Consider the following 13,178-nt stretch of genomic DNA (forward strand, 5'->3'; position numbering starts at 1 on the left):
CCGGAAGGAGCCGCCGCGACAGCGCGGCGCGTCCCGGGACCGGCCGCTGATGGCGACGCCGCCGACGCCGCCGACGCCGTGTGCCCGAGGCGCTCCCGCCGCCGTCTGAAGCGCTCCCGCCGCCCCCGCGCCCGCCGCCATGACCGAGGAGCCGTACGAGAAGTTCCTGACCCCCGAGGAGCCGTGCCCGCTGCTCTCGCACCAGCACCCGGCGCGGGGCGGCAGCTTGAGCCTGAGCGAGGAGGGCTGCCTGGACGTCAGCGATTTCGGCTGCCAGCTCTCCTCCTGCCACCGCACCGACCCTTTGCACCGCTTCCACTCCAACAGGTCCGCTCGGCGCCTCGGGGCGGCCGGGCCGGGTGATGCTGAGGGCCGGGGCGGGGTGCGGGGGTCGCGGCGGGGTCGGGGCTGCCCCTGACAGGGCCGCGCATCCTTCCCCTGCTCCTGCCCGGGCCGAGCCGGGCATGGCCGGGCTGCAGGTGCCCCCCGTGTCCGCCGCACGCCCTGCTGTGTTACCCTTCCCTTTGGCTGAGCCTGGGTTCGGCTCATCACGTTACGGTTGTCAGTGTGAGCTGGGTCGGTTTTTTAAGATGTGCTTTTTCATAGAATCACAGAATGGTTTCGGTTGGAAGGGACCCTAAAGGTCATCAAGTTCCAACTCCCCTGCCCTGGCTGGGAGACCGTCCACTTGGACCAGGATGCTCCTGCCCTCAGTCTGAGTTTCTTAATTTTCGAGGTTTTGAATTTTTGAGGGCTGTAGGCAGCTACAGAATGGTGTGTTTATAAGACTTAAAGGCAGGCCTTGCATGGTCACCAGCCAGACCTTTAGAGATTCAGAATGAGTTAGACGGCTTGGTGACTCCACTGACTCCTGCAGAAACATTTCCACCCCATGCTGCTAATTAAGGGCAAATTATTCTGCCTGTAATTTGTGGAAGTGCTCATACAGCTCTGCAGAGAAATTCCAGTTGTGTTCATAAAATCAAAATCACAGTCCTGCTTTCCTAAGAACCTAATTCTACTAAAACATAATATTAAGCTTGAATATAGCAATAGCTTTCTTTGAGAATACTCTATGAGATTTTAGTCTCCAACTTTCTTGTTCCAGTCTTGCAAGACTCTTTTATGGGTTGTTAGTATTTCTGTGGCACAATTATGAAGAGTGAATTTGTATCAAGTCATGAAAATTGCACTTTAAAAGTGTCATTCACAAGGGCAAACTTTTAATTATACATTCTTAAATGATTCAGCATGAAGAGCCTTGATCAAACATGATACACTCTCATAGTATAGTTCTTGAGTCATAAGACATGAGCAGTAAGATATATTCTTAGAATATCTGTAAATAAATGTGTGATTGTCACCAAATTTGCATTTAATTAATTTTGTACATTGCTCTGTGTTGCCTTCCCAAGTGTTTTGCTCAGGTTTGCTCTGTTTACAAGCCCAGTTTTGTAACTCAGACATCTCGAGGGGTTGTTTGACTTCTCTGGAAAAAGACATGCCCTGTCTTGCACTGATTAAGCCATTGCAGATGTGCAGCTCAATCCGTGGTGTTCACATAAGGCTTTCTATTTTTTGAAGTTAGGAGTAGTTTTAATGTAGTTCCCCTTTGTTGTTAATCCAGTTCACCCCAGGGAGCACAGCAGCCCCCCCAGCCATGAGAAGGCGAGGCTGACTGCCTGTACCTGGAGTATCTGTGTAGTTTGTTGGTGCTAGAGCCCCTGTACCTCATCTATTGTTTTGATATGTCTGGGAACTTTGTCCACTCTATCTCTCATTTCATTATTATTTCATGGATTCTGAAACTGTATTCATGTTTAGTAATGTTCTGTGTCACCACAGTCTTGTTCTGCTCATTACCGATGGATTGCCTTGCCCACAAGAGTCTGTACCAGCAAGGCTTTGCACATCTATAGGGGATGCAAAAAGGGAGGCAGGGCAAGAACTCCTGAATCTGCTACAAGGAAAGTTTTGGAAATGTCTTTAACATTGGGTAAATTCACATCTGGCCAAGTAGATGTAGGAGTGAATCCATCACAAACATATTTAGCCAGCCTGGTATGCAGTCTAATGAGATTGAGGACCAACCATTCTGGTGATAGGATTGCTCAGTTGGATAGAAGAGTGTTTTCTAGTTAGCCAGGCTAAAATGGACAGGCTGATGGAACAGGAGTTGATTGTGTGGGTTTGTGTGGTGCATTTTAGAAGCCCTTTTCAAATTGTTTTGGCCATATTGCAGTGCTGTGCTGACTCATATTTGTCTCGACCTACTTTTCTCCAATATGTAAAATAAGTTCCAGATATGGAGACTGATTTCATGAGCTTGTTATATTCTGGCTTACTCTCATTAGAGTAAAAAATCTGTTCTGTGAAAATTGAGTTCTCAATAACTTTCCTTTAGCAACAACTTCAGCTAGCTTTGCAATGAGGCAAAAGAAGTGTTTCGTTTTGGCATGGTATCATTTTCACACAGGTCACTTCCCCATCCTACACTGTGCCGTGTCCAATGTTTTTGACATTCAGAGTTGTGAGTAATAGATCCATAATGTGTTTCCTTATAAAGCCTTAATTTTGTGGGGGACTATCTACCTGGAATTTCTTCTTGACTTTTATTTGTCTTGAAGTCAAATTGATTAATTACTTAGTTCTGTTTATTCCAGTTTATATGGAAGTTTAAATATCCCAATACATGGAAATTTTTTTTTTTTTTAGATCAGTGTGTTTTAAAAACCCAACCAGCAGCAAAACAGGGTCAGTTTTCATACTACAGGAGCCACAGTTCTGGGGTAGAAACTGATAATATATGAAAATAAAGGTGTAATTGTACTAACTGCATATGGATTTTTGCCTTGATATTTGTAACACTGTGTTCCCTTTGGTGTTGTTGATGTACTTTTAAAAATATTTAAAAATAGAATACTTCAATTTACACAATTATAACTTATTTCAATAAAATCAATGTATGGTATCACTGACTAGCAAAGTGGAGATAGTTTTACGAGGCTTAAAGAAATTTCTTAGGACACATGATGCCAAGGATTGCTGCTCTCTAATTGTGTTGTTCTGTTTTGCAGGTGGAACTTGACATCTTGTGGGACGAGCGTGGCCAGCTCGGAGTGCAGCGAGGAGCTGTTCTCTTCTGTGTCCGTGGGGGATCAGGATGATTGCTACTCTCTGCTGGATGACCAGGAGTTCACCTCTTTTGATCTGTTCCCCGAGGGCAGTGTCTGCAGTGATGTCTCCTCTTCTATCAGCACTTACTGGGATTGGTCAGACAGTGAGTTTGAGTGGCAGGTAAACTGGTTCCACTAGAAATGTAGAATTTTATGTAGACTTTTGCATGCTCGATTTAGCTGTAGTTGAAAAGTGATAGAATAGAATATCCTGAGTTGGAAGGCACCCACAAAGATCACTGAAGTCCAGCTCCTGGTCCTGCACAGGACAAGCCCAGGAGTTGCAGCCTGTGTCTGAGAATGTTGCCCAAACACTCCTTGAACTCTGTCAGGCTTGGTGCTGTGACCACTGCCCTGGGGAGCCTGTTCCACTTCCCCACCAGCCTCTGGGGGAAGAACCTTTTCCTAATACCTAATTTTAACTTCTCCTCACCTGGCATCCTGCTGTTCCCTTGTGTCCTGTCACTGATCACCAGAGAGGAGAGACTGCTGCCTCCCACTCCTCTTCCCCTCTTGAGGAAGCTGTAGACAGCTATGAAGTCTCCCCTCAGTCTCCTGTTCTGAAGAAACCAAGTGACCTCAGCACTTGTTTCTTTGTAACTACTGAACATAGGAGCACATATCTGAATCTTGAATGATAGAAAAAGTGTTTTGTTTCATTTTATTCCAACCTCCTTAATCAGGAGGGGAGACTGAAGATCAGCTCTCCAAAGAAGGTTGCTTACATATTATGGTCCTTTGGTCTTAGAGACCAGTGTGTGTTTCTTATAGCCATGAGCTTAGACCCTTTGTACTGAGGATCTGCCCTGCTAATGAAATCTGGTTATAGATATCTGGTCCTACTGATACTTTCTCGGTAAAATGTACAAACTTTTGCCATAGTTTATTTCTATAGTATTTTTTCTATGCCAGTAAGTACAGAGCTCATTTTGTCTCACCAGAATGGGAAGGTGAATCACATCCTTTTCCCAAGTCTGTGCTGGATGCAGTCCTCATTGGGTATTTCTAGTTTGTGATAGTCTTCCCTGTTCAGCAGTTTTTCAAATATGATATGCATTTTTAATGTATTATAGACCTAAATTGACTTTTTGTATTAAAGACTTAAATCAGCTGTGAATGTATACATGACTTTGAAATAGGCAACATAGGGCTTCAGAATTTATTGGGGAATACTTGAAAATTTTGTCATAAAGCTTAGTCAGAGCATGTAGAGAGTCTTGTAAGGACAGTACAGGAACTGAAAACTGATTTCAAGAAAGCTCAAATCGTGTTCCAGAAGATGCAAGTGAACTTGAGACGTGTACTGAGATCAGCTTTGAATTTCTGACTGGTTTAGTCCAGCTGCTGGTCTCAACAATGTATGTTATATCACTGAAGTTACAAGTGTGTGTGTATAATGCAGTCTGTAGGAACAGCTCAGGCTGGATCCCAAAGATTCAGAGCTTTATTGAGTTGTGAGATTTCAATTGCCTGATAAACTTGGCAATTGTTTTGAAAAGGAGCCATTTCTTATGCCTTAGCTAGCTGACAGTATGTTTAATTGGTAATCAGCTTTTTTATTACTCTTTGTTTTTTAAAACAAGCTTTTCTTAAGAGACTTACTTGACTGGATTTGTAGCATTTTGGAAAGACTTTTTAGTGGCTCTTTATGGTGTTATCTGTCAGAATCTGAGCACAAGTAATTCAGCTGTCCCACTTTACCTGGAAGTACATTCAGAAATCACATTTCAGTTGTATAAATGAAGCTAGCTGAAGTTCTCAGTTACTTCCAGGCAAATGACAGTGATTTTAATTGAATTTTCTTGTGTAATTATGAAGTTTGGTAGGAATTACAGACCTACTTTAAAATTATCTTCCTTAAACTAGACTTATGCTCCAAAATGGGAGGTTTAGATTTAGGTTTGGATTGTAATGGACAGTTTCCACTGATGGAGAAGGGAAATAGTTGAAATGCAACTTCAGTCTGTGTTTTCTTAAACACAAATTTTTGAAGAGGATTGATAAATACAGAATAGTGTGAGTTGAGTTTGCTGCACTTGTTTACGGGAAGATTCAAGGGAGTATTGCAGGTTTATGAGTAATTAGAAAGACTTTGTTAAAATACAGAGATAATCAATGCTTTGCTAATTTGATGGTATATTTTAAATTGTTAACAGTGTTAGAATAATTTATAATCTGCCTACTGTATTCTAAAGCTTTGTTCTTCCTTTTGCATGTTACAAGTTGCCTGGCAGCGACATTGCAAGTGGGAGTGATGTGCTTTCTGATGTTATACCGAGTATTCCAAGCTCTCCCTGTCTGCTTCCCAAAAAGAAAAACAAGCACAGGAATCTTGATGAGCTTCCATGGAGTGCAATGACAAATGATGAACAGGTGACTTTTTTCCTATGTGAGAACTGCAATGTACAGAAGAACTTCCAATTAAAAGACACAACTTTAAGGCCATCCTGATTGGTGTAGGTGTGAATGCAGACCTGTGCAGTACTTTTTGATTCTTAAAACTAAAACTTGTCCTTTGGATCTATAGGAGGCAGTTTAATGCCTCCTCAAGTTTTCACCCTAAGTTTTTTAGGAAACCCAAGGCTAGAACCATGATATTTGAGTATGTTTTATTCTGTCAGTTCTTTCTTTTTTCTGTTTCTCATTTAGAATCACTAATACTTCAAAATGACCTGCCTTTCTTTGGGTCCTAGGTTGAATATATTGAATATTTGAGTCGCAAAGTCAGTACAGAGATGGGCCTTCGAGAGCAACTTGATATTATTAAAATTATTGATCCTACTGCTCAGATCTCACCTACAGATAGTGAATTCATTATTGAATTGAACTGTCTCACAGATGAAAAGCTGAAACAGGTGAGTTAAGGTTTGTACATTTGACTTCAGAGTTTCAGCATCTGATTATATCTTGCAAAATCTTATGAACTTGTGATCAATTTTTATGCATAATCATTAGATGTTGAGAGAGACCCTAGAGCACAATACTGCCAGTGACAGAAAAGAGAGTTCAAAAGCATATTTGTATGTATTAAACCTTGACATAAGACTGGTTGTATATTCTCACTGTGTGTTAAGCCAGAGCTGGTGAGTGCGTAATGGGTCATGTTGTGGACCTGGTGCTGCTTATGGCACTGTACTCCACTTCATGACCATCAGCTAGCTGAGAGTCTGCATTTGCTCACTGTATGTAAACTAGCATTTAAAACTCCAAAAGATTGGAATTCATTGGGGAAGACCATAAATTTCACGTAGAAAGGGATAGAGAATAATGCATTTTAAAGATGTTGTAAGATGCAAATTATAACCAAGAAGGGTGCCTGGTTGATAGGGTAGATACATTCTACTGTTTTCTCAGTCATTGAATTATTGAGATGTGTTGTTGGGAAGAGATGCAGTGTCCATACAAGCTGAACTCCTCAGTGTTGCACTAATAATGATGAAGATAAAGTTGAAAATTGAAAACATTCACTGCTTTTATGGGCTTGGTCTGTTTCATATTTCAAACATTTTGTAAGTGTCATCTTAAAGTAGAAAAGTGCTTCTGTATTTACATGCACTTTTGTTTGAGTATACCTAGCAAAATAAAGGAGTTTGATACATAAAGTAAACAACTCAATTCAGTTGAAATTGACTGATATTCCTGTTTGTTGTTGAAATAATAACATATTGTTACATAGTCACAAACCTGACAGAAGAGAAAAGAAGCCCCCAGCCCTTGCTGCATATTTTTCTTCCTTTCATAGTGAAATGTCACAAATGTTAACATAGTTAAGTTCTCTGGGTGACTCTAGATTGCTTGTGATTTAAGCAGCCACAAGAAAATGTTTTAAAAGCCTAACTGAACTGACCCTATAACTTCATCATTATTAGATTGTGTTTCTCCCATGAAAAGGAGTATCTCAGTGCAGCATTTATCAAACAACAGTAATTTTGCTGCCTCTGTTCTAAAGGTGAGAAACTATATCAAGGAACACGGGCCTCGGCAGCGGTCTGCGAGGGAGAGCTGGAAAAAGAGCAGCTACAGCTGTGCAAGTACCAGCGGTGTGAGTGGTGCCAGTGCCAGCAGCAGCAGTGCCAGCATGGTCAGCTCAGCCAGCAGCAGCGGCTCCAGCGTTGCCAACTCCGCCTCAAACTCCAGTGCCAACATGAGTCGAGCGCACAGCGACAGCAATTTGTCCACAAGTGCTGCAGAAAGAATCCGGGATTCAAAAGTAAAGTTTATAGTTATGTGGAGCTGTGTTAATTAAGCTGTCTTAACTCCTGAAGCTTGCATATGGGATCTTACCTGGGATGTTTGTCCTGAAGGAGCAGAGTAACTGAGTTATCTGTCTAAGCCAATGATCATAAGGAGTTTAAACTTGTGCTCTTCCCATCACTACTAAGCAAAAGCCAGGTGTTTGTATGTAGTAGATATTCTAATTCCTTTTGTTTAGGATAAATTGAGTGGGCTTGAATAAGTGCTTATGCATCTAACTTAAGGAAAAAACTGTTTAAGAATGATCACCGTAATCTAGGTATAATTTCTGGACAGTAGAGACACCCGTGATGGTTTTTGTTTTTTTTCTCAACTGGAAGTTTTATCAGGCTTTTTTAATGTTCTTTATTTTTTTGAGCATGTCTCATAAGATTCCTTGGTGAGAAGGGACCCTCTGAAGCATGTTTCATTTAAAGTAGAACTGTGGCATTCCTTTTGTCCCCATAATTTAAATTTCAGTTGTGAAGGAGAGGAGCAGTTCTTTCTTGCTCTTCAACATCTTGGGTTTGTTAATGTAAGACTGTCACATTCCTCCAGCAATAAAGATTCCTCCAATCAAAGACTTGACTATGCGACATCACAGGTCAATGTTGTGCCTCAGAATTCAGTTTTAGTAAATGGTCTTGATATTTTAATATTAGGTGTGATTTTGGATGAATGTTTACACCACTGCTGAGAATTCGTATTTGTTATTTTTCAGAGCAGATGTTATTTTAGAGGTTAATTTATATTTGCCAGCTTTAGAGCTGTTTTGTCTAATTTACAGAACAAAATCTAAGGTTTTGTCTCTTCTCTATTTTGACAGAAACGTTCCAAGCAACGGAAACTGCAGCAAAAGGCCTTACGGAAGAGACAGCTGAAAGAGCAGAGACAAGCTCGTAAGGAAAGACTGAGTGGATTATTTCTTAACGAGGAAGTGCTGTCTTTAAAAGTGACTGAGGAGGACCATGAAGGAGATGTGGATGTTTTAATGTGACAGGGATGAATTTGTCAGTGTTCTTTCTAAGCCTTAAATGTATTATCCTTATTGTTTACATATATTTCTTGACCAAATTTTGATTAGTATTAACAATACAAACCAGATCTTTTCTCAAATGTAATTTTGCTAAGAAGGTCTAAGTATTGAGTAACTTCAGCTTTTTGAGACTAATTTTGCAACAAAGAATTCAGAAACTTACCTGTCTTCTGAAAAGCTGCTGAATTAGGTGTGATTTTAAGGAAATTTGAACTTGGCTAACATGCTAGCTTACTTGCATGTAAGTCTAGGGGTACTTTTGGATGACACAAAGCATGCATTACTATGCTTCAGCTTTTTTAGTTTTTTCTCCAGCTTTGAGTTAGTATTACACTTGACTTTTTCTGTTCTCCTTTCCCATTATTAGGGAGATTGGTTAGCATGAGGAAAAATCTTTTGCTCTATGGGGCTTTCTTCAGCCTTGCTCTTGGTTTGTACAAAATCAAAGTACTGTTGATACTTTCCTAAAAGTTGTGATTTAAATTAAACTACACAGAAAACAAGAAGCAGGACGTCTAACACAGAGAATCTGTAATACAAATACTGCCTAATAATGTAGTTCTTAGGAACCAACTAAAAATTAAAAAAACCCTCAAAATAATTGCAGACTTAGTCTTCAGAAGGTTATTTTGTTGCTCAGTATCTTACGATTGTTACTAGTGGTTCATCAGTACAACCCTAGTATTTCTGTGAAAAGAGTCCAATAAAAACACATTTATGCATTGAAAAGACACTAACCTGCAATTAAGTTGTCTAGGACACTACTTGAAATAATTCAAAACACTACTGGAAACAGAAGTGCAAACAAGTGGCACACAACTTCAGTGGTTTTCTTCCCCAGAAGCATATCTAAATATATTTGATTCATATTGTTGACAGGAGAACTTAATTAATGCAGCTGTACTTTTTAAATTGTATGTTTAGCTGAGGTTGTCTTCTATGTGGGTCGTTACACCGTGGCATGTATCAGAATTCTCCTTTTGTTGTCTATCAGCTTTTGAAATTTCTCATGATAAGAAAATTAGGTAAAATTGTGGCTTTCGGGTAGGGAAGTAGTAGTAGTTTCAACCTTTTTCTTAATTCTGACAATCTTTAAGCTGATTTTAGTCTTTATCTTGGAACTACTTTTGTAGAACTCCTTCCCCTATGGCTGAGATAAAAATGATAGTTCTAAATTTTAATGTGAAGTTTAACAGTGTATAAAAGTAATTTTGAGTTCTGCGTTTAGGGAATAATTTTTTATTATGTTGATGCTTCTTTACTTTAATTTTGCTCTTGAATTAAGGAGTTTGACAGTTTAGTGTGGCCACAGGTGTCTGTAATTGCAGGATGTAGCCCAATCCTGCAGAATGCATGGTCAGCTTTAGGACTACTGACATTAATGTTCCATGTCCTGCACAGACTTGTTAGCCCTGACAACTGAAATATTTTTCTTTCAGAAGTGGCATTCCTTTTAGCCTCAAAATAAACTGACCTGTAAATTATCTGAACAATGGCCACTGAAAGGGTTTTGATAAGAAATAAATGGGGTCCATAGTCAAACCAGTATGTTTGAACTTAGTGCTGCTCTACAACAGGTCCCCAGGCTTGGCCACTGACTGACTAAAAGCCAGGTAATGTCATTTTAAGCTCAAGTTAGCTATCCCATGTGGCCAGTTATCTGTCCACTAACCACAAGTGTCTGTGACCTGTCAGTATTTGCTTGTACTGTGCTGTTGCTGATTGATGCCTCCCTCCTGTATAATCAATACTGAAAACTTCTTAACAGTATACACTTTACTGAGAATTTAGATTGACTTAAATCTGGAGCTTCTTTTAAATATCTTATATGGAAGATAAAATTCAATTGCTATCAACTTGGCTAATTTCAAGGTGTGGTTGTTAAACTCTTCCATGGTAATGGATGAATTCATAATGAAATACTTCACCATGTGTACACTGTCACAGTTCAGTACAACCTTTATTTTCTGCAGTGACTTTGAAATAGGATTGAATTTTTTTTCTGAAGAAAAATGCACACTTTGGACTGTAGAGAATTGAAACTCTGAAGTGAATTGTAAGGAAGGTGCAATATCTCAGTGTGGTGGAGCATGAAAGTGTGTTCACTTTATTCTGTTTCAGCAGTTATTCAGAGTTTAAAATACCCCTCAGGGTTTTGTTGAGAGAAGACCCCATCATTTTGATGAGGTTACAGTTCATTCTGGGCCTGTCTGCTAACTTCCAGAGATCCTGAAGTGAGGGAGGATAGTATTTCCATCATAGTGTGAGCATGTAAGTATAAATTATTCGAAGTGATTAGATGGGTCCAGTTGCTCATCTGTTACATTGGACAAAAAGATCCTGGGTGCCAGAATAGCTGATTGTGCTGTATTGTCTCCAGCAGGTACTTCAGTCATGTGTGTAGCAGTAAAAATGATAGAAGAGAGTGGATTTCCAGGGATTCCATGCTAATAATTTATAGCTCTGTGATCTCATAGATCCAGGATGCTCATAAGAATACAAAGAATACAAAACTCTGAATGTTCTGGTAAGAATGCAGAATAACATCTTGCTTACCTTGAATGTTCTTTGCCAAGTACTCAGAGATATGATGTTGTCTTTCCCTGATCTCAGAGAATCAGGCCTGAAGTGACTGTGGGATTCAGGAGTTCCCATATACTTCTACACATTTGAGGTTTTTTTCCTTTTGCTTTCTCATCCTCTGTAGTTCCAGTGACACACTCATTTTGTGGTGGGGGAAGGTTTTTTGTCAGATTCATGTTTTCCCCTGCAGCATGCTCAACGTTTACTCAGGAAGACCCCGTCCATAGTGGTTTTAAAAGACATGTAAATGTGGCACTTAGACATGGTTTAGTGGTGGGCTTGGCAGTGTTAGATTTGGGGTTTATGATCCTAAAAGGACTTTTCCAATCTAAATCTATTAATTTCTGTGAAATACCCATGGTAGTAGTCAAGAAGTTGAAATGTCAGTGAAATATAGTCTTGCTGATACAAGTTATGGCCTTTGTGGCTATAGGTGTAACTACTGGGTTCTGATGAAGAATAATAACAGACTGCTAAATGCATCCTTCTTGAGTTTTTTTCTTAAAAAAATAAATCAAAACCCTGCTTTTTATTAAAAAAGAAAAAATGTCAAGTTTAAAAGCAACACAGAGACACACAGGAAAGAGCTCATAGTTACATGGTTTCATGGTACTGAAACTGTGTCTGTGGGAACTTTGTACCCACTGCAACGTGGATATAAACAGTTTACACTCTGTAATGATAACAGTTTGCTTCCATGATAACTTTTTCTCTAAAAAGGCTTAGAAGGAGCACTGAAAGTCTGATTGCAATAGGACTGTAAACAAGAGAGAACATTATTTTCTAATATGATTTTAAATATGAGGAAGAAAGCTGTCTGACAAACTTGGCTGATTTCTATGTATCTAATGTCATCTTTTGTTAAAATACCTATTTTTTTTTTTAATCTGGGAAGCTGATAAAAAGATGGTTACAATGTGCTCAGTATGGGGCGCTTACTTGGAAGACCAGGAAAAGTCTTTACAAGACTTTTCTGGGCTCAAATTTTAGTTCTCATATTGTGGTTTGAAACCTGTGAAGATCATTCTCTGGGGAGAAAGCAAACCAACCAACCTGCTTGACCTTACTTACATGCTTTGTCATCAGAGTGCATATACAATAGAGAAAGATAAAAATGGCAATATTTACTGTTTATCTATGCTGAATGGCCTGAAGCCATTTCTTTTCTCCTAACACTCTTTCAACTTTGAAATCAGTTGATGCATTGGTCTATAATTTTAATAAACCTGACTGTTTTGGGAGCTTTTAAAGTTCATTCATATAAACCAGATTTTCATGGCAAATGTTGTTAGATTTATTGTTTAATTTTCTTAAGCTTACTGATCTTGCAGTTCTTGGGCACAGAAAAGTCAACAGTTGTCCATTTAAGGATTGCAAAGATTAATTTATTAATCTATCAAGAGCAAATCTCTGTAATATTCAAAGTTTGTCTATTTTGACTGTTAACTCTGATGAATCATATTTGCATTCTCTCTCATCTGGCTAACTTTAAAACATTTTCAAATTACAAATAAATTTTCTAATGTAAAAAAAGAGTAAAATTGTAATATGGAAGCCTTGAATATAGTTAATAACCAAAGCAAGGGGAAGGTGGGGGGGTTGATTTTTTTTTTCTTTTTGTTGGGGGGAGAGAGAGGAGGGTATAGATTAGAGTATATGGTATTGCTTAAATTGAGGGGGTTTTTTTTCCAGGTTCTCTGCTAATTGTATTGCTAAAATGCACTTTTGTATAGAAAACCGTTCTCTGTACATTCTGTATCTACTTTACATAATGTTTATAGAGATTTTTCTGAAGTTGTGAAGGATTTACTGAAAGCTCTGATGCTGTTGAATTTAAGTTTTCATTGTATTTGAAAATAGTTATGTGCATATTGAAGTACAGGTTGGAATTAAAATTAATGATATAGCAAAGATATTCCTATGAAATGATGTGGTGTCTTCTTCAGAGCAGAGGGATTCATATACAGGACCTGTGAAGTCACTCTTCAGGCAGAAAATACAAATAAAGTGGCACATCTTAACTGTTCTTGATGGTAGAAAACAAAATTGCCCCCCCTTAGCTAAAGAGATTTGTTAACCACAAAATCTGACAAGAATGGTTTCATAGGGAAGCAATTAATTGTTGTGAATTGTATAACCCAAGGTCATGT

The 13,178-nt window shown here is 39.2% G+C and overlaps 1 protein-coding gene across 2 annotated transcripts; it reads left to right on the forward strand.

The window, feature by feature from the left end:
* Positions 1 to 41: 41 nt before the first annotated feature.
* FAM199X (family with sequence similarity 199, X-linked) lies at positions 42 to 12,943 on the forward strand. 2 transcript variants are annotated; one of them, XR_009488214.1, is made up of 7 exons: positions 42 to 327; positions 3,078 to 3,297; positions 5,400 to 5,549; positions 5,870 to 6,031; positions 7,126 to 7,386; positions 8,236 to 10,716; positions 10,826 to 12,943. XR_009488214.1 is itself a non-coding variant. In XM_059858891.1 (6 exons), exons 1-6 carry the CDS (start codon positions 140 to 142, stop codon positions 8,404 to 8,406), a joined length of 1,152 nt encoding a protein of 383 aa, XP_059714874.1. In that variant the 5' UTR covers positions 42 to 139; the 3' UTR covers positions 8,407 to 12,943. The 2 variants fall into 2 exon arrangements, 1 of the variants encoding a protein (XP_059714874.1); XM_059858891.1 differs by having other exon boundaries at positions 8,236 to 12,943.
* The last annotated feature ends 235 nt before the right edge of the window (positions 12,944 to 13,178 follow it).

The sequence above is a fragment of the Haemorhous mexicanus genome, chromosome 14 (assembly GCF_027477595.1).
Source record: "Haemorhous mexicanus isolate bHaeMex1 chromosome 14, bHaeMex1.pri, whole genome shotgun sequence".
Taxonomy (NCBI): Eukaryota; Metazoa; Chordata; class Aves; order Passeriformes; family Fringillidae; genus Haemorhous; species Haemorhous mexicanus.